Source organism: Protobothrops mucrosquamatus, unplaced genomic scaffold (assembly GCF_001527695.2).
Source record: "Protobothrops mucrosquamatus isolate PMUCROS unplaced genomic scaffold, P.Mucros_1.0 scaffold450, whole genome shotgun sequence".
NCBI classification, from domain to species: domain Eukaryota; kingdom Metazoa; phylum Chordata; class Lepidosauria; order Squamata; family Viperidae; genus Protobothrops; species Protobothrops mucrosquamatus.
In genome coordinates, this window is record NW_015386773.1 from 379637 (window position 1) to 405287 (window position 25651).

The following is a 25651-nucleotide window of genomic DNA, read 5'->3' on the forward strand; positions in this document are numbered from 1 at the left end:
GTCAGGTCCGCTTGCTGGAAGAGCCATGTCTTGAGGGCGCGACGGAAAGCAAGAAGATCCGGAATCATCCGGATCTCGGGGGGTAGTTCGTTCCAGAGGGTAGGGGCACCCACAGAGAAGGCCCTCCCCCTGGGGGTCGCCAGCCGACATTGCTTGGCCGACGGCACCCTGAGGAGGCCCACTCTGTGGGAGCGTACCGTATCTAAAAAGTACCTTCTCCCTAATGTGCATTTAGATCATTGACAGAAGATTTTTAATTTATTCATTCTGAATTAAAAATAGTTTTAGTGAATCTCATAAGTTTCCTACTCAGGGTCCTGATCCTATTATGTCTGAATCAATTCCTTCCCATTCTGCTGTTGCTTTACTTTTCATAACCCCTCTGTTAAATCTTGTTTTATCTCCTTTTGCATTATTTTCCTCTGTACCTTCCTATATTATGTCTGGGACTTTAATAATAATGTGGGAAACAGATGTCCAAACTCACAAGGATGGAAATAGCCTCATTATTAGCAGCCACTTCCAGGTTTAAATGCATCAGGTGCTTGGAGACCCAATTTTGGCTATATTGCCTGGGAATTCTGCATGATACACGCACAGTACATCTGGAGACCATCAGATTAGGGAAAGTTCTTGTATGGCTCTTGGTTTCTAAGTCAGGAAAGAGTCAGCTGAAAATCCGCTTAAGAGGGTACTTAAAAATATTTACGTTATAAAGATAGATGAGAGGAAGAGAATGTTATTTCCATGGGTACCGATACTTTTTTGTATGTCGCTAAATTATTCTGAAAGTCCTCCTAGTATTGTCCCTAGTGCCTTTGTGCTATATTCTGCAATAGCTGTTAAGAAAAAATGTTAGGGAAAAGAGATCTAGAGACAAAGTCTGTTTGCTTCTTTGTTGTAAAACTCTGAACCAAATGGGGAATTCTTGAAAATCAGAAAAAGCCGAAGTACATGACATAGTAAGCATAATTTTAAAAAAGCAAAATTAAATCTGCTTTACTTGGGAAAAAAGTAGGCATGTAAGACCTTAGCCCCCATGTCTATGGAGATTCTCAGTCATCCAAAAGGTGCTTTTTCAAGAGGCAACTGGAACTGAAAATTGAACAAGCCTCTCTCAATAAAGGGGGAGGGATACGACATCTTCTATCTCCAGTCTACAACACATTCCTTTCAGCAGTTCCAAGAAGGCTCCACACCCATTTTCACCACTCAGGTGACTTTGAGGACATAGATTAACCTCCAAGTGGCCTCAAGGAGTCTCTAAAAGAATGCAAATGACCAGCTGTCTGCAAGGAATCCTTCCATTCCCCACCATCCAGTCAGAGCTGAAGAAGCTTCTTGGATAAGAAGCGAAATGTCTTCAAAGAAAAACAAGAAAGTCGAGTTGCCTCTTGAAAAAGCACCTTTGGGACTTAGCCCATATGAAAATAAATATCTGGCAATATTTGAAGATGGGCCTTGAGAAACTAAAGGGTCAGTGAGAACTCTGCTCTGCTAAATCTGTTTCAGATAATTTGTGAATATTTAGTAGAATTTGTATCAGAGGTTATTAAGGTCATATCTGACCCTCAGCTAAGCCAAACTATAGAAATTTTGATTATTTTTGCTTCTTATTTCAAGGTAAATACATATAAATTCTTTGGAACAACCCGAAGACATTATTTTTTTGAAATTTAGTTCTTTATGAAATCAGAGACGTGATAATATAGTTTGCCACTGAATCTATATCTTAAATCAGTCTATTATTATATAACATCTGTAGAACTTGCTGTTAATTTCTTTCTGAATATATGGAAATGACTATCCGTTTCTTAAGAGTAGTGCAGATGTGCATGGAAAAGATGTACTTAGGCTATTTTTTAAAAGACAGAAACGCAATATGACCAATTTAGTTTGTTTTGTTTTCCTTCCGTTCACTCATGTCCAATTCTCGGTCTGTCTGGATAAGTCCCCACAGATTTCTTGGCAAAGTTTTTTTTTTTTTTTAAAGTTGTTTGCCATTGACCTTTCCTTGGGCTGAGAGAAAGTGACTGGCCCAAAATCATCCATCTGGCATTGTGCCTAAGCAGGACTCCTGGTTTCCCATTTTCTAGCCAGGAGCCTTAACCACTACACCAAACTGGCTCTTCATTTAGCTTTAACAGGGAAAAAGATAGATGGACAGATTACTATTTGATTGAGAAGTAATTTTTGTAATGTTTAGAAGTCCAAAGTGCTTATCAGCATTATATATTATTTGAAGTCATATATATAATAAGTATTCTCAATATTTAGATGTGAATTATTTCTTTTAGAATAATTCTTAGGTCTGTTTTAAAACATTTAGATGCAAAGTTTTAATTATTTTTTTTTGGTCTGGTGTTATTGCCTCTTTAATGGTTGAAAATACATGTCACTCTAGGGAAAGGACTGATTTGCAAAACAGATGTACATACTATATGTCTGACTGCCTGAACTCAGTTGCAATTCACAGTAAATAAAGCCAGTGTATTGGCTTTGGGCCTGTGTTTTGCAGATATGGTACTTTAATTGCAGCTGCTCTTTATTTGTGAATGGGGGAGGGCAAGGAGAGGAAGGGGAAAAAGAAGCCACGTGCAGTAAGAATATCCCTGACACTGAATTATGTCCGTGACACGCAGGCCGCTAATGCTGAAATGTTTAATCCTTTGTTGGTGTTCCTGAGCTGGCTCGGGAGGTTAGATGCTGGCCAGTTTTCATTGGCTGCAGGAAATGTTGTTGGAATGGCTGACAGCTGTCTGCCAGCCTGTCTGCAGAGCCTTCCTGTCCAAGCTGCTGTTCAGCTTCACAGAGCCATTGTTTGCCCCCTGCGCCTCCTCCCCCCTTTCTCTCTCCATTCTCCCCCCTGTAAGGCCTTTCCAGCCATATCCTGATCCTGCTCGAATTAGCTCCAGATTGCTTTGTTTATTTTGTGTCCGATAGGCGACAATGTGCAGCCCCAGCCTGCCACCTCAAGTAAATTGGGGAGAGGGGCTTTAGCCATTCCCAATCTCTAAAAGTGCAGCCATAGAGATGGTCCCTTCTCCATCTCCCTCCACCTTGCCAAGCCTTACCAGACCAAAGTATATTTGGATGGAAGAAATAGAAAGTGGGGTTCAGTTTTTATTTGTATATATATTTTAAAGGAACTGCTGTCCTGCAGTGGTACCTTGCTAGGAATCAAGACTCATTTCCTGAAGGGCCTGTTTGGCCTCAATTGGAAGTGAGTCTTCTGTTGCATATCTTAATGCTAAACCTTAAGTCTTCTCAGAGGAAATCAATCTGGTGGCTATGATTGGACTTTTTTTAACCTGTGTTATGCATATGATGTACATAAAATGGGACAGGGCTTCAGATATGCAGTTGTGGCCACCAGCTTGACATTTTAGCCCACCTACCATGCCTACTTTCTCATGTGTAAAATGAAAGCAGCAATACTGACATTCATCTACAAATGGGAAAGGCATAGTTGTTAGAACTGTTACAGCAAAAGAGGTTCCAAGACCTTGACAAAAATTGTATCTCTTCAGCTGACTTTTCAATTGTGTTTAGTCCCTCCTCCCCCCTCCAATCAGGTTGCTATGAGTGTAAGATAATGAGGTTTCTTTGTTTGTTTGAAGTTCCTACCCAACATCTGCAAAAGTATATAAAAGTGGCCTCATTTCCTCCTTGGACCTTTTGAAGATGTTATAAATATACATCTCAATTAGATCCTTAAGTTTTTAAAAAAATCAGATGAGTAAATCCTGTTCTAAAAGAACATAATGTTTCAAAAGGCTTTGGGGAATGCCCAAACAGCGTATTTAAGATAAACTTCCTTCAGTGCCTATATATATATATATATATAAACACCCCAGACACAATTTTGCAGCATTTGAGTATTCATTCAATAGATACAAGGCTTTGGCAACAAATACAAGACTTTGGCTCCATTCCTAAATAAACATAAGATAGTAAATTCCATTGAAATCAGTGGATCTTCCTTCCAAAAATTTGGTTGGCATGTACTTCTATGCTCAGAAAGGAGTTATATATGTAGAGCAGCTATATAAATTAATCAAATAAATAAATTTGCCTCATTCATGCACTGTGCAGAAGAACGTGACATGAGAAAAGTTGCCCACAGAAACTTTTTTTTCCTTTTACACAAAACTAATATAGAGTGAATATGAAAGTTGCTGGTTATTTCACATGTCATCAGTGGATATTTGTATCAGCTAATGTGTTTAAGATTAAGACGTGAATATAATTTTTCTCTCATATTAAGCCACTGCCTTTCCATCACAGGATAATATTTAGAAATATTTTAGAGGAGACTTTCTGCTTGAAAGATTTACAAGTTGTTTCTCAATAATTTCAGAAAGTACAGTAAGCTTGCAATAGCAGTCATCCCAACTGTGAAAGTTGGCTCTCCAAACCAGTGTGATTATTATTCATCCAGTGTTCCTCAGTACATCGTGTGCACATAGTTTGTACTGAATTATACTCAGCTGACAGAGCGAATGCATCAGCAATTCTTATTCCTGTAATAGCCAAAGAAGGAATGATTTTCATTACTTCTGTTACTGCATATTAAAATAAAAGGCTCCTTGGTTCTGTATTGAAACAGAAATTCTGAAATTGCCACATGCAACCAAAATCTGTAGGTATTCACCCCACAGTTTTAATTATCACACATTCAACATGGCATTGTAAATAGAGTAAGCCCTGGGGAAAGACTTATTTGGGTCATACCAAACTCAGCAAATTTCATACTTAACAGGCTTGAATTGCTGCTACACTGAACTAGTGCATAACTTGGTTTATAGCATTATTTAGAAATCCCACCATAATGGCTTGCAGACCATGAGGATTTCTTAAAATAGTTTGTAAACCCAGTCTAATGTGGTTTATTCAGCAAATTAAGCAAATTATGGCTTAGTGCTACACAAACAAGCAAATTGCAATGATGGCCAGTTGGTTAGATGAAATGCCTGTTTACAATTTTCAAAGTACCTGACCTTGACCAGATTATTGGATATTTATCATTTATCATGATATTTGTATCTATTGATATGTAAATATGATGTTTGATTTGTGCATACGTCTCCAGTTGATGAGATAAAAACAATAGGAGATTGGCTTGCAAGATAATCTTTAGATTTAAGACTGTAGCTTGCATAAACATTTCTGAGATTGTTTGGGTGATAAAATGACGAAAACACGCTAGAACTGACTGGCATTGTATCCTTAGCATCAGCAGAGAATATGGGCATATGACATGAGTACTACTAAAGCTATTACCTTAGAATCTTTTCCCATTTAACTTACTAAAAACCATTTTGTGCAAACCTCAATTGACCAAAGCTTTGCAGGCTCATCTGTTGGGAACCACAACATATGGAGAGTATTGTGACATGGAAAATAAGAGGAACAAATGATAAAAGCATTAGTTAATGTATGAAACGAAGGAAATAATGGATGCATTGTGCGTTCCTAAAGCTAAGGAAAAAGGGAACAATATAAATCTTAATGAAGCTGGCTTGCATATGTGGACTGAATATTATGTATTTATAATTTATATTTCTGCATATTTCAATTTCATGACTCTTGGTGGCTAACAACTTAAAACATCATAAAAAATTAGCAATAAAACAGTATACACATCAGCAGCAGCAGAGATTAAAAAACAACTAATACATCAACATAAATACTACACAAGTTCTGCCACACATCCAGTTCTACAGGCTTAATGACACAACTATGTTTTTAAGGCCTTATAACAGGCTAACAGGAATGGGGCCAATCTAACCTCCAGAACAGAACAATTAATTTTAAGTGGTTTTGAGTCTAGACTGAAACATAATTCTTGTGTTTAATTTTTGTTTTAAATTAAAAGAATGTAAACCTGGAATAGAAGTGAAACTTGAAAGTTGATGGGCATGGTAGAGAGGTGTCCATCAACAAACTGGTGCCAATAGTTGCCACACAGGGAACACAGCCCTTATTCAGTCAGACGATTAGTCCCTTTAGTTTACATCAGGGGTCTTCAAATCTGGCCCTTTTATGACTTGTGGACTTCAACTCCCAGAATTCCTCAGCCAGCGTGCTGAGGAATTGAATCATTGAATGAGATGAAGCATTGAATCATAGAATGAGATGGAGCAAGTTGGCTGTCAAGTCCAATCTTCTGCTGCACACATAAAATATTACATAAATGTCCAGTATATGAGAAAATGTTTTAAGGCTCAGTCGCATATGTTGTTAAATTATTTCAGATAATGGAGGCCAAACTCTGGGAGGTGGAAACAACTGGCCCTTAAGAGGAAGAAAGTGGACCTTATGGGAAGGAGGAGTGAGAGGAGTTGGATTTGTTGCCAGTCCTTTACTGAAATGGAAAGGAGTCGAAAGCCATGACCTGATCCACATTTCTGATTGGTTGCCAACTTTGGTGAAGCTTGCTGGAGGATATACCAATGGCACAAAGCCTTTAGATGGCTTTGATGTCTGGAAAACACTCAGGTAACTTGCTTGAAACAGAATTTGATGAAGCCCAAGAAGCAAAGTATGCTTCTAAAATATATATTATTATAATAATAATAAATTGGTTAAAAAGTTTGTTCAACTCTGAAAATATTAATATGTTGTTAAAGCAAAAAAAGAGATTTTGAACAAAATTGGGACATGGAGGGGAGTTCCATGTTATCTGTTCATCAGCACTTTTAAACAGCAATCGTGGGGAAAACAAAGTATCTTGAAAATGACATGATGAAGATAATGATGATGAAAAAGTATTCACTTCTACATTATTTCTTACAGCACTTTGTAGGAGAAACAGATTTCCCCTGAGAAGTTTTAAAAATGTAACCCGATTAATTTTGTCATAGTAGAAAAGTAACTGGTTTTCAGAATTGTGAAGTAAATGTGGAGAGATGATAATTGCTTAATAAGTATCAGCAGCATGAAATGACTTGCGGTGCTAACATTGTTTCAGCAGAAACTTCACGCTGAGAAATATAATGGCTGGCTTTTAATAGGTGGTTTTTAACATATGATAGATGTATTTTGACTATGGGATTATTGGGAGATAATTTCCCTCCATGGGAAAAAAAATCTGTTGCCTTTACAGTTTTGCATTAAGGCCAAGTACATGAAATTGACCACACTCTCCTTCCTGCTTGATTCTGTCATGCATCAGTTACTTACAACAGCTTTCTATTAGAGCTATTTAAACTATTTTGCCTGCCCCAGGGTAAGGTTTTTGTTATTCTCTTTAGTCAGACAAGCATCTCTGGGGACGTTTTTAGGTACTGAGTATATGAAACAAGGATGATACTTTATGAATGATTGGACATTCTCTGGCAGTTGGTGTCCCTGAACTTTTCTAAGTGCAGTGGACCAACAAAAATTCTGATCTGACAAGGCTGTCTAAATAAAATTACACCATAGCAACCAATGTTGTGTAAACTGAGTACTGTAAAACTAAATCTCACATATGCTGAGCCACAGTCTCGTGACACACTCTCTCCAGCAGTCTTTGGCAGAGGGAGAGAGAACAAGAATACATTAGGTACCTTCTGGAACCTCTTTTGTATGATTAGCCCTGTGTATTGAGATTCAGAAAGAGAGCTCCAGTCTGTAAGGCAAAACACAGATAAGACATTTTCAGTAAGTGGCACAGGAACTTTGGAACTTTTTCCCAGAAAAGGTCTTCTAAGATTCTCCCTTGAACTATTTAGAAAACAGCTTTTAAATATAAAGCCGAGTGTTGGTTTGTTGGTTTTATGGTGTAGCATTTTTAATTTCGTCTTGTAGGTCTCCTAAATGAATTGATGTACTGCATTAACAGTTTCCTATTTTAGATTATCGTTCTATAGGAAGCTAGCCATTGTGGTTTATAAATAATGAATAGGGTTTAACTCAAAATGCTAATATAGCAATAGCACTTAGATTTATATACCGCTTCATATGCTTTATAGCACTCTCTAAGCAGTTTACAGATTCGGCATATTTCCCCCAACAATTTGGGTTCTCATTTTACTGACCTGGGAAGGATGGAAGGCTGAGTCAACCTTGAGCCAGTCAGGACTGAACTGCTGGCAGTCCTCAGAATTAGCCTACAATACTGCATTCTGACCACTGTGCAGCACAGCTCTGGTGGCGCAGTAGTTATTTTATCTTATTGAACAAGCCATGTTTAAATCTCACACTATGACTTAGTGTGAGATATGAATCAGGACTGCTTTTTTAATTTCTTGATTTGGCAATTGGCTTATTGTATTACAAGAGATTAATGCAAATCTCTTTGATTTTCATTTCATATAAGGAAAACCAGATATACTCCCTAAAACATAAATAAAGTAGATAAAGTTTTCCCAATGCAATGAAAGGGGCATCCACTATTTTAAACTTATTTTGGAACAACTTTGCAAATGTAATTGGTTAACAAAAATTCCTTTATTTCTTCAATGGTACACAAAAGGAAACATTAAAGTGGGAGGAATGAGATTCTATTGAACTATGGAAGGAGATTGAATCTTTTTATAATAAATTTTGTTTCAGTGAAGGAAAACCATCACCCAGAAAGGAGCTACTTCATAACATAGATCCAATTTTCGTGGATTCATCTCCATGTAAGTTTGACATTAATTGCTGGATCTTTTTACAAATCTATGTAGATGTATTAAAATGAGTGCTGCTTAGTTTAGTAGAACATGTTTCCAGGTATGAGTGTTACATGAATCATCCTGAAGACCAAATGAGGATTTCCCCTGAAAGTGAGAACAATTAATCAGTGGAACGACTTGCTTCCAGAATTTGTGGGTGCTCCATCACTGGAGGTTTTAAAGAAGAAATTGGACAGCCATTTGTCCAGAGTGGTATGGGGTCTCCTGCTTGAGCAGGATGTTGAAGACTTCCAAGGTCCCTTCCAACTCTGCTATTCTGTTCCCCTCCACTGGGAAGAACATGTAAGTAAGGCTGGGTATGAACTATTCCACCTCTTTGTCATAAAACTATTACAGTGATTGCATCTACGTAGCCACTCTAAATCATTCCCAGAAATTATTGTCCTATCTAGTGCACTTAAGTTACTCAGATGTAAATGTAGTTCACAGTGTGGAGCTACTGTTGATGTCCCAGATACAGATAGTTCTCAACTCACAACAGTTTGTTTAGTGACTGTTCAAAGTTACAACAGCACTGAAAAAAGTGACTGATGACTGTTTTTTACATTTACGACCATTCCAGCAACCCTATGGTGAAGTGATAAAAATTCAGACTCTTGTCATATTTATGACAATTGCAATGTCCTGGGTTCATGTGATCTCTTTTTGCGACCTTCTGACAAGCAAAATCAATGGGGAGGCTACATTCACTTAACAACCGGGTTACTAACTTATCAACTGCAGTGATTCACTTAACAATTGAGGCAAGAAAGGTTGTAAAATGGGGCAAAATTCACTTAACAAATGTCTCATTTAACCACAGAAATTTTGGGCTCAATTGTGGTCATAAGTCAAGGACTACCTGTACACAGTTCAGGCCAAAGGTATAACCATCTCCTCCAGCCCTATTTAACCTAGCCCTTAAAACCTTGCTGTATCGTCAGGCTGGGTCAGAGTGAGCGATGAACGCCTTGTGTGATGTTGTGGTGCTATGAATGGTAGGACTTTATTTTAATGATGTAATTCCTTTTTTAAAACGTTTGGTTTTATTTTGTATTCTATACGCTGCCCTTCTACATGCTAGAATTGTAACAGATTGGGATGGCCTGTAATGCCCAAAAATGAAATAAAATGTAGTGGTTTTGTTCTAATGTGTTGTTTTTTTATCTGATAGATACATGGGCTCTTTCATAATGCAATCAAATTTCTTTGTTGACCTCTTAGAAAAGGGGTGGGGGAAGCTCGGTGGGAAGTCTGAGCCGATTTCTATCTCTGAAGTTCCAAGTACTCTGGTTGCTTTTGCATTGTAACAATATGATTTGGAGATTCCACCAGATCTCTTTTCCAGTAAACACTGTCTATTCCAAAACTCTCTCCAGGTTTTGGGGTTTTTTTGCCAGACACTAAGCTTTTCAATATGGGAATGATTTTAAGAGACTTTTCATTGGAACATGTCACTTTTACATTCTCTGCAGATTTCTTAATGAAATTACCATGTAATAAGAAAATGGTATCCAAAACTACAGAGGACAGCCTCTCTGCAGGATTGTGGGTTTATGCTGCTTTTTTTAAATCTCCCATTTCTACAAAATTGAAAGCAGAGCCACCACAAGCAGGTGTGCAAGTTGTGCATTCCACAAAGGCTCCATGACATGGAGGGTGCCAAATGGTAGTAATGATAGAGGAAGCAGCCCATCCAGTTGCTACTTTGTGCACATGCGCTATAGAAGAAAAGGAGAATGAAATACTGGGAAGCCACAGCTGCCACGTGATGCACAAAGGTGAGTCAGTGGCAACCCTGACTGGAAGTGCAAGAAAGAAAGGTTGGGAGGCAGAATCAGGACTGTTGTATATGGTGGCTTCTGTGGTCTTTCTGGAAGTCTAAAAAGTTTTATGAAGTATTAGGTGAGCTAGTTAATGTGCTGTATATAACCAGGGAGCCATGTACTGTATAAAACAGTTGCTTTGAATTCTGTATATTCCAGATAGTCCACAAAGCCCCAAAAATCATTTGTTATGAAGAAAAGCAGTTGCTCTGGGGGAGATAAAGGCAGCTGCCAGATGAATTAAGGTTTTAGTTTTCTCCAAACATACCTATTTTGTTTCTAGTATCTGTAACTAAAGGTGGCATGTATAGGATTTCCACACCTAAACTCTGACCAACATGGTCTTACTTGCAATTTCAGCATGTAAATCACATGCAGTATTTAGTAAGATTGTCAGATATTCCTAGATTTTTATGATCTCACTGAGTTCTTACATGAGATTTTGAGGTTCTCAGTAAATTTTGCAATTTTGTGGGATTTGGGCATTCTCAATATACAGTATTATGAGACCTTATATAGGATTATAAAAGAGAGACTAAATCCCAAGATTTAGTGAGCATGGATGAACCATTTTTTAATTTGTTATTTTAATGGTGGATGGACACGTAAGTGCTGTTCGGGGAGCCAGAATTATCTCACGTAAAGTGCATCCAGTCCTGAACAATTGTATATATATTGTAATAAGGCATATTGATCTATGTTGACAATGAAGCAGCTTTCAGTATGTGGGCCATATGGAATGTCAGTTTTTCTACACATCTTGAACATTAGTTCTTTGAACATAGCTACTTTGCAGAGAATAGTAAATTTAGATAAAGGACCTCCTTTGTAGCTGATTAATAAGTTGGAGGTCATTGTGGGTTCTTTATGTAGTGCCTAATATAAGTCAGATTTGATGATTCCAGAATCACTTTTTGGTGCTATGGCTACTTATACCTATGTATATAAAGTACATTTTATTCACATCTGACTTTTACAGCAAACACATACCTCTGGGATTAAGATGTTCCTAAACTAGAAGAGGTGATTTAGTTATTAGTAATTGCATTTATTTCAGCTATCCTCTAGATGCTCAATGAAGTGTATGTGGTTCACTTGTGAACTCTCAAGCTTCCTCCTTCCGTTATATATTCAAGATGGTCAGTATTTAATATTTATTTGTTACGTATATATAGGGATGTGGGTCTGTACATATGTTGTTCATAGTATGTTTAGGTGTGTGTCATGTATGTGTTTCACTTTTGAGTGCGGGCAACTAAATTTCATTTTTGATGTGTGGCGTTGTGCCCACAGTAAAAAAATGACAATAAAGGTTATCTTATCTTACCCATCTACCACATTTTTCACAGTGTGATACTATGAATGAAGACTGAGAAAAAGTGGCTGGTTATCCAGTGAGTTTCATATTTGAGTGGGGATTTGATTTAAATTTTCTCAATTTTCTGTTCTCGCTGTGACTGCTAGTTACTCAGATTTTATGTGTGTGTGATTTTGAGTCATTCTTGACTCTTGGCAACTGGAGTAATCACTGCTGTTTTCTTGGCATCTTTGGAAGTGGTTTGTCATTGCTGTCTTGCTAGGACTCGGAGATTTGTGTCTAAGGCAGCAGGACTAGAACTAACAGACTCGTGGTTTTTAGCCTGGTGTTTTAACCACCTGGCTCTTTTAGATATTAAATATTTAGATATTAGCCACAATTAAAACAAAAACAAAACCTATTGGCATAGAATGGCTGTTTCCCATTATAGGAGCAACTTGAGTATGCACTCTGTTATGGAAGATAGGGAGCTCAGAGCTGGTGGATATGATGATTAGGTGTGCTAATATTTGTTCTTACCGTTTATTCAGCTGTGCTCAAACTGGTGACACTTTTTCAGTACATTTATTCCAAGATATTCCTATTAAGCATTTCTGGATAGAGATAATTGGAAAAAATACTCCCACTACTTTAATTTTGATTAATAGAATGCATTTCAAGCCACTGTAACATTTCTGCAGAAACTATATATTCATGTCTTCCAAGACATCCCATCAGTTGAAAACAAAGTCTACCTTATTGTTATGAAAGGATTTCATTATTTACCTTTCTCCAGGGCCATTTTCCTCGATGAATAAATGAACAAGTCTAATGTTTTTGACACATTTGTTTAACAGGGTTATCTTTATCTAATTTTAGGATTTGTGTGGAGAACAGTTTACATTTTAGATTATATTCATGCAGAAATATTGAAAATTCAAAAAGGTTCACAAATCTTTAAGCACCACTGTATTTTTTCCTGTTAGGTTGAGTCAAAGGTATGCAAAGTAATATTATTTAAAAAGCACTGGACTCTGATGATTTGTATCTGTGTATTCAAATATTTGTATTCATAGATACAAGAGTACAAGAGTAATAGTCTCTTTTTTTTGAGGCTAGAGAGTTACGGGCCAAAAGAAGGTTGTACTAGAAGTTTTAGGATGTTCAACCATTCCCAGGATTCCAGTCCGAACCTGTTTCCTGATATGTTCTTGACCTTGGAGTAAAACATAGTAAAAGTAAATAAAATAAATTGCTTGTAGGGCCACCAAATGTTAAAACATTCTATATTAAAAAAAAACTAAGCAGAATCACACTGGATAATAATTTTGGGGGAGACCACCAGGAAATACCAGAGTGGTAGACAATCTTGGGAAATTGATAAAACATTTTGGAAAAAGGTAGTGCCAAACCCTTTTGTGTTGTTGTTGAGAAAGCAACATGAGTGGGTCCATGAAGCTACCAGGAATCAAATTAAGATTTTTACCTTCCTTTCCTAGATTTGTTTGTATTTTGCGAAAGCATTTGAGAGGTTTCAATGAAGAGAGCTTATGCAAGAAAAAGTAGATTGTTAAAAATCAATAAATTTACTAAAAATCACTAAAGTGTTCTTGTTTGTCTGGTGCTAGTTGATTGCTGCTTTTAAATCTTCTGAAATTTGTGAAAGTGACATGATAGTTGCAATTTTGCAAATGGGCAATTTTTCTATTAGGGCAGTGGCTCCCAACCTTTTTTATACCCCGCACCCTTAGAATGATTCTGATATATTCTTGCACCCCTTACAAAAGTTCAAAATAATGGCAATGAATTATGCATGTACACTATAATTTTGAAAACCCAAGTTTTTGCATCCCCTGGAATATCATTGAGCACCCCCAGGAAGTGCGAGCACCCCCGGTTGGGAACCCCTGTGTTAGGGTATTACCATGATTGGATATTACTATGTTGACTGAATTAGAGGAGGTGAGGTGAAAGAAGATAAATTCTAAACTATACATATAAAAACAAGCTTCAGGGACAGGGTATTGAAGCTCTGTGGAGGGGAATTGATGTGCACTGGCTTATTTGAGCCCCCAAAGCAGGGTGAGGTGAGAATTTCCTGCAATGGAAAATGGACCACCCATATGTTCTTCAGAATTGCAGGACAGCTCTCCAAAACGAATTCAAAAATCATTGTTGCTGTAATTTCCAATAAACCAGCTAAGAGTCAGGAATAAATCAACAGATAACGTCATGTGAACAATTAGGACTGGAGCCAATCTTGAAGTGATGCAAAAACATTTGTCTGGAAGTACTCCCATTCACATATGCAAATGGGATGATTATCTTTGTTTGCGTGCTGAGAATTGGAATGGTTTGTCTGAAAGGTTAAATATCTTTCAAATATTGAATTTTAAACATTGCTAGAATAATTATTATTTCTGAAACACATGTTTAGATTAGAGGATCCACCACTGATGATTTGCTCAATATAATTTCCCTTGAAAAGAATTACAGACACTTATTGCCAAACATTTTCCTTTAAAACAGATATCCAAGTTACAGAAGAAGGGCTGGTATGATTCTACACATTATTTTTTATAGCCTGGGAAAACTATGAGTAATAGGACATGAAGAAGGTTGCTTCTGTCCTTTTCAAGTAAAAAAGCTCTGTTTTTAAGCTGCAAAAAAGAAAAAGGAAAAAGACATGGGTTTCCCCATTTCTGTCCCCTGCACCGATCAAAACAACAGCTTAGAGATGTCAGTTTTATAATGACAATAAAAACGATAGCATGGATGTAAAAATGCAGCATCCTGTACAACATGTTTCAGCAATCACAATGTAAGAAATTGCACAATTTTTAATATGACAGGCTTATTTTCTGAAGTGCTTGCCTAGTATGTAGTATTTTCTCACAATGTATTGTTTTTTACAGTAAAAACAATCGTTTTGTGTTATCTTCAAGACTATCACATTTATTTTTGGATAATTGTTTGTGAATCTAATCTTAGTTTTTAAGGTGCCAGAAGATCCTTTGCTGTTTCATTGTAAAGTGTAACACAGTTATCCACTGTAAAAGTATTCTATTATTCCTCAGTTCCAATTTATTATGGTATTGTTTTAAATATTTAAAACTAGTAAGATTTATGCATGGCCATGGTTAGCATAATGGTCCTGTTCACACTTTGTATGCCATAAACATTTGTTTGGAAACCACAGTTGTGTTCATGAAACATACTAAGCAAAAATGAACCATGTTGTGTTATGGCATATAAGAGTTAACATGGCCATTATGTTAACTGTGGTGATTTGCAGCCAACATACACACACAAGCACACATCCATTTATAATATTACCTGAAGTGATCCATTTGTAATATTCAGTTTGCATCATGAACAGATTTTCCTTTAGCCACCTTTGGCTCCTAATTTAAATTTGGATAATTTCCTTCTTCCCTGTTTGTATGTTTAATAAATAATGACAACATAACAGACACCTGGCTCCTTTGTAGGCGCATCATAGAATTATAGAGCTAGAAGGGATCTTAGAAGTCTTCCAGTCAATCCCCTGCCCAAGGCAGCAATGCTTATACTATCCTGGACAAATGAATATTCAATCTTTTCTTGAAAATCTCCAGCAGTAGAGGATCCAGAACTGTGGGAGGAAAGCTGTTTTATTAGGGTAACTGAAAGCTGCATATTTGTTCCTGATGTATTCTACAATATACAACTGAACTCAGTGCTGAATCAAATTGGAAATGGAAGGATTCACATATTTAATTGATGAATCAAAGCTGCCTCCTTGCCACTTCAAACATTTAAATGATAGCTAAATAACAGTGAAGAGAGGTTCTTCTGTCTAATAACTATCTTGATTTTAACAGTATTTGGATTGTATTTTCTCAAAGTTCTAATAAGCTAGCAAAATTTAATGAAAAATATTGGAATTCTGACCAATTGCAAATTACTTATAAAACACATTTAAGAATTTCACACACCTACACTATAATTCTGTGTATGTCTGTTCAGAATTAAGTTACTTGGAATTCAGTAGAAATTGTTCTCATCCAGATGATATACATAAGATTGCAACTCAGAAATAAGAACTTGGTTTTCCAGCAGTTGCATCCACAGTAGCTTACAGCAATAAATGCAACACAGTGCATTATTAATGAATAATGCAGCAGCAAAATATCAAAGATAAAGGAGCTAGAATAGGACACTTCAGAGTTATATACTACCATGAGTATCAAAAGCTGAAAATAACTCAGTTTCTGCACATAGCACATCTTTGTCACAATCTAATATGCAACATATTAGAGAAAATTATTTTTAAAAAGTTTGTTCATTGACAAAATTGTAAATAAATATATTTGTAAAATATGATTTTTCAAAGATGGCAAAGATGATTAGGGGACTGGAGGCTAAAACATATAAAGAACGGTTGCTGGAATTGGGTATGTCTAGTTTAATGAAGAGAAGGACGAGGGGGGACATGATAGCAGTGTTCCAATATCTCGGGTTGCCACAAAGAAGAGGTAGTCAAGCTATTCTCCACAGCACCTGATGGCAGGACAAGAAGCAATGGATGGAAAGAGAAGCAACCTAGAACTAAGGAGAAATTTCCTGACAGTTAGAACAATTAATCAGTGGAACAACCTGCCTCCAGAAGTTGTGAATACTCCAGCACTGGAAGTTTTAAAAAGAGACTGGACAGCCATTTGTCTGAAATGGTATAGGGCAGGGGTCCCCAACCCCAGGGGGTTGTTGTTGTTATTATTATTATATACAACAGAATACATCCAAATTATAACGTGGACTTGTCAGATAACAATTCTCAAATTCACAAATGTACAGAAATTAAAAACTAAATTTCATTTATTTGCAACAATGAAAAACTGAAAGACATCAAAATTTAGCAATTTTCCTGTCAGCATTATAATTGAATCTAAAATGTCTGGAAGCAATCAAGCTTATGAAAATTGTTAGCTACTCAGAACTGTTACTGAAATCCCTTTTTCTTGATCAATAATCTATATATTTGCAGATTCTCTTGATCTTCTGTTTAGTCAGAGTTTCAAACCGAACATCAAATTAAAGACAACCTGTTCCCTGATGAGTACGGTACATTAAATTAACCATACTAAGGACTCACAAAATATATGTTTCAAATTAAGTGAACTTATATGCATTGGAACAATATTTCAAAATGTACATATACACATTTGTTACGACTTTGCATCTTTCCTTTTGAAAATCAGCTCTGCAAGTTATTGATGGCTTGGCAGCTTTGAGGGTGACGTCAGCTCTTCCATTGTGAAGGATCTGCTTTCTTTTAGATTGTCTTATGGCATTTCATCAAGTTTCAGTGATTCAGCTGAATTAAAAACCAGCTGGCTTTGAACCAAAATTCTCTTAACTGCTAAACCAAACATATTCCTAACCACACAGACTTTGCTACATGGCCTGTTACACACAAGCCCTAAACTTAGTGTTCTATTGTAGCCAATTTTATTTTTTCATAATCTGAATTGGATGATAAAAACAATTGAATACTTGGCACTGATGGTTGTTAATCAAAATTTGTCTATATAGTTATCATTTAGATTATTAATAACAGCAAGAACCTTTTTAAAAAATTAAGAAAATTTTAAATAGGATTTTTATCAAATACATCTACATATTTGCATATTTTCCAGGAAGAATTAGTCTCCATTCTAAATTCTATACTACTACTACTACTACTACTACTACTAATAATAATAATAATAATAATAATAATAATAATAATAATAATAATAATATATTAAACTTATATGCCACCCTACTCTCAATGACTCTGGGCAGCTCACAAAAAAATAAGAAAAAGATAAAAAAACTGTATGAAAAATCAAGATATATTATATTTGTATGTCTACTGATTGCCACTTGGACAAATTTGCTTTTTAAGCCATAGATCTATGACACTGTAATAAAAGACACACTGTTCAATAAGCCTATTTTAAAATAAAAGCTAATTTAATTTAAATTCCTTCACTGCCTATGACATCTATAAGATCAATGTTTCAACAACTGCCAAAATAAATAACATCATGGTTGATTCAGTGTATGGGGGAAGTTGTTTTTGTTTTGCCCACATACATAGACACATACACAATAATTGTATATTGGCCAATGCAGAATGCATTGACTACAATTTTATTTTCAGTTTTTTGCTTGTAGTTTCATTCATTTCTTTAAGATTTTAGTACCCATAACTTATTATCAGATGTTGGTGACTTCCACTAACCGACATTCAAGAGAATATCAGTAACACAGAGAAAGAGAGAAATAGACAAACCCTCTAATGAAGATACAACAGCAATTAAATCAAAAGTCTATGGAGTTGCCAAAAGGAATAATTTAACAATTACAGTATATTTTTATTTTGGGGTAAACACATTTAATAATATCTGAATATAATTTCTGTGGTATGGTATTTATGCATATCTATATTCTGCTGAATCAGTACTTTTTCTTTTCTATGGAATTGCTATTACCTTTTGAAGTAATATTTTATAATATGTGAGTACTGGATTTAGTTTATAATAAATCACATTTGAATTCCAGTGACATTATATATTTCATCTGCAGGAATACCAGAAGAATTTGTCATGATTATAGGACACTTAGCTCCTTTGGGCTCCATCTTTCATCCAGTACACAAGAGCTAGAAATGATTCTGTGAGTTATTGTACAGTCAGGTTGATTTGTGCCATTCATACTTCTTTTTCAATATTAGGAGAATATAAAACTGATACAAAGATAACAAACATGCAGTGCAAGGAACTGAAATGAACTGCTTTTGGGTTGAGTGCACTTATATAGCCTCTTAAAAAGAAGCAAACATTTTTCTTTATGCTCATGCAGATAACATTATTTGAGGAAAAAATGTTAACAAACCTCATAAGTCTCATAAGTGATCTTTTACTACTAACTTAGTGCATTTAAACTTGTCAAGTACACATACGTTACCTAATCCAAAACTTCCATAAAGAAAATTGTTTATGTTTATATTTGATCATAATGTTCTACGGAAAAAGAGTTCAATAAACTACAACTTTACCAAGCTGTGTATGTGAAACAAAGAAATAGCTTATAATATTCTTACATGGCAGCAATAAGTTCTACTATATAAGACAAAATTCTAAATACTCCCCTTTACTTTTGTAGTGGGATTATACTGATAGGTAGGTTAGCAGTATCACTTGGTATGTGTATACTGTTGATAAGGATCCTGAAGGAAGTATCTGATCCTTACATTCTACTGCCTAACAAATGCATCTGCACAGCTCCCTTTGAGACTTTCTTTTACATGATTAAAATATTTTAATATTAAAAATGAGGTGCTGGTATGTTACAAAGCAAAGTGTTTTCAAAAATGCCTCTTGGTCTCAAAGCATCTCATAAAATTTATTTTAGAAAATAAAAACAATTGCTATCCATTCTTTTAAAAGTAATTTTTTAAAAGTTATCTTCAGAAAAAGAACAAATAATTCTTTATAATAGAATAGAATTCTTTATTGGCCAAGTGTGGTTAGACACACAAGGAATTTGTTTCCGATGCATAAGCTCTCAGTGTACATACAAATAATAGTGATAATCATGATCATGTACAACATGAAAATACATTCATCATAAATCATGAAATACAACACTTCATCATAAATCATAAGATGCAATACTTAATGATAGTCATAGAGTACTAGCTAAGCAAACAACATAAATCATACTAGGGGGGAAAAACAATATAAATTGTAAGATACAAGCAGCAAAGTTATAGTCATAAGAAGATAAGGATAGGTAATAGGAAAGATGAGTATCATAGTAATACAGCTTTACTTAGTATTTTGACAGTGTTATAGGAATTAGTTGTTAAGCAGAGTGACAGCATGGGAGGGGGGGAAACTGTCCTTATGTCTAGTCATTCTGGTATGCAATGCCCTATAGTGTCATCTTGAGGGAAGAAGTTGAAATAGTTTATGTCCAGGATGTGAGGGGTCTGTAGATATTTTCACAGCTCTCTTTCTGGCTCGTGCAATATACAGGTCTTCAATGGAAGGCAGGCTGGTAGCAGTTGTTTTTTCTGCAGTTCTAACTTCATGGAAGACTATGTCTGTCTTGTTTGGTTGCAGATCCAAACCAGACAGTTATAGAGATGCAAATGACAGACTCAATAACTATATCAGCAGCTCCTTGAGCAGTCTTAAGTTTTCTGAATTGGCGCAGGAAGAACATTCTTTGTTGTGCTTTTTTGATTGCATTTTTGAAGTTAGATGTCCATTTTAAATCTTGAGATATTATAGTGCTCTGGTCTTTGAGATAGAGCAAGAGTTGACTTATTCTAGTGGTTTGGTAGTTTGTGATTGGTTTGGTCTCCCTTGGACATCTTGTGGGTGGTAAGGCTCGGATCCATGGCAAGACATTCTTATTATGGCAGATATTCTCAACAGCTTCAGAAGATTAGAGATCCCAGAAATAGAATATGCCTATAAATGTTGTAGCAGTTCATGCCAAATTAAGACTTGCAGCCATAAATGGTGGTCCCTCAGATCACAAGCTTTTGTTTCTTTTCTGGAACTGCAAAGTCTGGATGAATATCAAGCTTTAAAGAGGTCATCATTTTTTGGTTATAGACTATTTTTAGTGTGGAACATCAACGAAAAAGAAAGATAGCCCAGTCAAACAGCATAGGCAACATACTTTGAATGAGAATGAACAAAATATAATTATATGCTATTAAAGCTCATGTGTCTGTTAGCTTTAACTGGGTGAAACAGTGCAATACAGGGCAACAGTTTTTGAACAAAGGTACCGCAAGTGGTCTAGCTTACAGAATGTGCTCAAATGTTTGACCCATGATTCCCATAGCTGAAGCAATTTGTGGTTGCTTCAGTGCTGCTGCACTCCCATGTTGCCACCTAAAAGTTGACTAGATTAGTTCCCTCTCTGGCCCTCCATCCCTCCAGAGGCTGAATAGACCAGGTGTCAAGACTGCTAACATTGGATGTTCTTGCTTGCCATATGAAGAAGCAAACATGTTTTATTTAGCCTGCATATCACTTCTAGAGTTAAAGTCAGACTGTTAGAATAGCGGGTGGGAAAGTATGATCGTTAACCACAACAATATTTCAGTACAGCATTGCCAAGGTCAGCTGTAACCAGAGGAGTTACGGGAGGGAAGTTCACACTTCAAACTAATTGGAGAACGTGATTGATGACTGTAAAATGAAGGAGTGAGTTATGCTTTGTTACGGGTGATTGGGGGTGGGAGGATTCAGTTTTTGGCTTCATTATGTATGTGCCGAAGCTATGTAGCAATAAAAGGATTCTTTAAGGTAAATAAAGCCTCAAAGTTCTTTGAAAAGCTGCTTCTTCGGAACCATGACACCAGGCCCACTATCAGCTGCTGGAGACATTTCAGCTGCTGTTAAGCCATCAGAAAGGTGGAAGTTGCTCCTGTTCCTACTGCTTTCTGCCAGCTTCCCTCATGGAAATGCAATAGAGAAGCCTGCAGGAAGTCACTTCCACTCTCCCTGTTTTTTTGCCCTTGGTCATTCTGTTTCTCTGTTTAGGTAAGGAAATATCTCTGAAATGATGACCCATCAGGTTGCAAGCTGTCTAGTTCCTTATAAATGTCTCATGTTCATTTTTGCAAAATAACAAATTTAATTCCTACCTCCTTTTTCATAAGTGGGAGTGTGATAATTTTGTATTAAATGTGTATTGCAGAGCATCCAACATTTTGGATGACTAAGGGAGCACTGAATGGTGAAAGACGGAGGACTGCAGAGGATGAGATAATAGTGGAAAATGGGCAAGGTTATATCATATCCATAGGAGAGGCCCAATTTTCCTCTTATCTTCTATTTGGGGAGGAGGGAGAGCTGGGTTGGAATTTTTCTCAGATGTTCAAATGTTATAAATTTAAATATATTTATTAAAATATAAATTTATAATACAAATACTGGGAAATAGTATTTGAGTTGTAATCAGTGCATTGTTCTGATAAACCAGTATCAGCAGTGCAGTTGAAAGGCATTCACACTTGGGTGTTTCCTATGGGCTGAAACCCCAGGATGTTCACTCCTGCTTTCCTGTAAACTTAATGAATCTCTTTTTCCCCATTGGCTCATTACAAAATATAACTTTAGGAAGGAGGTTGATATTTTTCATTATTTCTACAGGATAATTGCTCCCTCTTCTCCTGGGACTTTCCCTAAATATTTTGTTAAATTGCGTATATGGTCTTCACAGGAAACATTTTACTCTGGCATAAATTGGGGAACTTTCAATTAGGAATCAATGTATTGGCAAACAATCAAAAGTGATCTTCCGTACAAAAGTCACACTTATCTGTGCTAGGAAACAGAGGATGGATCTGTATCACGTGTGCCAGTAAAATGCCAATTATATAACTAGTAGCAATCTAAATTCATAGCTCTATTTGTCAATAATGTCAGTAGCTCTTATATTTAGAAGATTACTGCTCTTCTTGTATATGATCAATTCAGAAATTTCTAAGAAAGTGGCAAAATTTCTATTGAAAGTTATGTTTTTTAGAATCTCCTCGGTAACTCCACATTTGACAAAGTAGATCACAACCTACTACTTGATAAGATAGAAAAATGCGGGTTAGACAGCATCACCACCAGATGGATCCGTAGCTGGCTGACCGGCCATACTCAGCGTGTGGTCCTCAATGGAATCACATCTACATGGAGGGAAGTGTGTAGTGGGGTGCCCCAGGGCTCTGTTCTGGGCCTAGTGCTCTTCAACATCTTCATCAATGATTTGGACGAGGGGATAGATGGGGAACTCATCAAATTTGCAGACGACACCAAGCTGGCAGGAATAGCCAACACTCCAGAAGATAGGCTTAGGATACAGGAGGATCTGGACAGACTTGAACACTGGGTGCTATCTAACAAAATGAAATTCAGTGGTGAAAAAAGTAAGGTTCTACATTTAGGCAAGAAAAACCAAATGTATAGGTATAGTATAGGGGGTACCTTGCTTAATAGTAGTAACTGTGAGAGGAATCTCGGAGTCCTAGTGGACAATCATTTAAATATGAGCCAGCAGTGTGCTGCAGCTGCCAAAAAAGCCAACACAGTGCTAGGCTGCATTAACAGAGGGATAGAATGAAGATCACGCGAAGTATTAATACCACTCTACAATGCCTTGGTAAGGCCACACTTGGAATACTGCATCCAGTTTTGGTCACCACGATGTAAAAAAGATGTTGAGACTCTAGAAAGAGTACAGAGAAGAGCAGCAAAGATGATTAGGGGACTGGAGGTTAAAACATATAAGGAAAGGTTGATGGAACTGGGTATGTCTAGCTTAATGAAGAGAAGGACGAGGGGGGACATGATAGCAGTGTTCCAATATCTCAGGGGCTGCCACAGAGAAGAGGGAGTCAGGCTGTTTTCCAAAGCGCCTGAGGGCAGGACAAGAAGCAATGGATGGAAACTAGTCAAGGAGAGAAACAACCTAGAACTAAGGAGAAACTTCCTGACAGTTAGAACAATTAACCAGTGGAACGACCTGCCTCCAGAAGTGGTGAATGCTCCAATACTGGAAGTTTTTAAGAAGAAACTGGACAGCCATTTGTCCGAAATGGTATAGGGTTTCCTGCCTGAGCAGGGGGTTGGACTTGATGACCTCCAAGATCCCTTCCAACTTTATTATTATGTTTATTATGTTTATTATTATGTTTATTAATTTGCTTCAAATTTTTTTATTTATCATATTTCCTATACTTTGTTTTATGATTGGTCTTGTGCAAATAATGCATCAATAAGATCCCAAAATGAGGGAAGGTCCATAAAGTTTCATTGCACTTGCAAAAGTCCTTGCCTTTTTGCTCCTGAAGCTACCAAATATTTTCCAAATGTACTCCAAGGCTTCAGAGCAGATTTGAAAAATATAGGAATAATGGGGAGAGAGATTTTTCTCCACTAGTGCATATTTGACTAGACACATTAAATCAAATAAATTAAATTTAAATATTGTTCCAAGAATTTTCCTCTCAAGAATTAGATAGGCCTAACTATATGGACAAAAACTCTTTCTTTCTTTTTCTTTTTTTCTTTTTTCTTTCTTTCTTTCTTTCTTTCTTCCTTCCTTCCTTCCTTCTTGCCTGCCTGCCTGCCTGCCTGCCTGCCATCTGTCTCACAAATGTAACTCTAAGCAGCAGCAATAAACAGTTAAAAACAAGTCTAAAACAACCATTAAAAACAATTAATCATACATAAAAAGAAATAAAATTGCCAGAGAATAGACCAACATCCTACACACAATGTAATCATCTCACAGGCTCTCTGTTTCCCTGGGATCCCCAAGTTTGATGGAAAATCCCTATTTTAAGAAATTTCTGGAAAGTCTATAGGGACTAATCTCACCTCAGTGGGAATGGTGTTCTAAATTAGGTCTTACTTTCTGTCTTGATTTTTCTGTATAATTTTATTCACTGTAACTTTCTTTCAGGTTTCTATGTAGTACTGTCAAAAACTGATAAATTGGTAGTGTTTTTTTTCTTTTTTTCTTTTAAAAAATAAAATGTCTAATAAAATTTAAGGTTTGGGAAACAGCTCACGTGATCTTGAAATAGAAATTGATTTATTTACATATTTTATTACATTTATTGTAGCCATCTACTCCAGCAGACCTCGGGTGGGGGCTTACAAAATCAATTAATTAAAACAATTATAAGCACTAAAATAGTGTTATAACACAGCACAGTAGCCCTCCTAATAATAAAATTTTGTAGTTTTTTTAACTTGATCCCTTAAAATAATAATTAAAGACTAATTGGAAATTTGAACGAAATAAGCTTTTGCTAAGGATAAATCCTGGTTATTTTATATTCACTTAATATTAAAATATAAGGGCTGAATATAATCCTGTTCAAGTTGCTACTGTTACTTTTCAGACTTGCAAAACCTTTGAACTTGAACAAAAACATCTTTATATAAAACTGATATTGTCACCGGGAAAAAAATCAGTAGAGGATTTATATCTAAATATCAGGTGTTAATAGTTCAGCTGATGAGTGACGAAGGTTGAATAACATTGTTTGGTTTTTATAAAAAATACTTATCGTATATTATCTGTGCATTATTTCCATAACAGTAATGAATCACAGTCTAGATAATAAATAGATTTTAGCAGTTCCTTCAAAATCAGTTTTCTATTAATTTTTTCAAAGGTCAAGGTCACAGCTATTCCTCAAGCATTCTTATTTTAATAGAGTAACTTAAATTGTCTGAGTCCTGCAGAAAATTCATTATCGCCATAAAGCCGCAAAAGGTCACAAAATGTCTTTCTTCACTAAAGGAGCAAAAAAAAATTTCTCCAATACTTTATTATCACAGTAGAGCCTAAAGGAGCTTTTGACATTTCAGCATCCTCCTCTTTCAGGGGAAATAATTGTTTTCATATATCATGATTTAGAAAAGACAGAAAAATTAGTGAAAAACAAACACAAGTAACAAACCTTTCTGGTCTAAGGATCATCTGTATTATCTTTTGTTCTTAAGCTCCTCACCCGCATGCTATCATGGATGCTTTTTGCATCTCTTTGTGCAAAATTGGTAGGAGATCTGTCCCAATACATATCCAGTATGCAAGACACTTGGAATAATTTTCTGGACTCATATACTGTAATATTTTTCTTTCTAGATAGAACTAGAACTTAGTTATGCCATCATTTTGCCTCCAGTATAGGACAACCAAGTGCTTCTAGTTGGCTATCTGTGTCGAAGTGGGAAAATTTTCTCTAGTCACTCATAACATTTTTATTTTATATTTTATAGTATTTTATTGGAAGTAAAAAGTAAAGATTTCCCTGTCAATCATGT

General features: G+C 36.1%; 1 protein-coding gene across 1 annotated transcript in view; it reads left to right on the forward strand.

Annotated features, from left to right (window-relative positions):
• ARSB (arylsulfatase B) overlaps positions 1-25651 on the forward strand; it is a 68385-nt gene that overhangs the window by 20143 nt on the left and 22591 nt on the right. Inside the window, exons 5-6 of the mRNA XM_015816430.1 lie at positions 6258-6501; positions 8542-8612. Coding sequence (XP_015671916.1) covers positions 6258-6501; positions 8542-8612 — 315 coding nt within the window. The remainder of the gene's footprint in view (positions 1-6257; positions 6502-8541; positions 8613-25651) is intronic.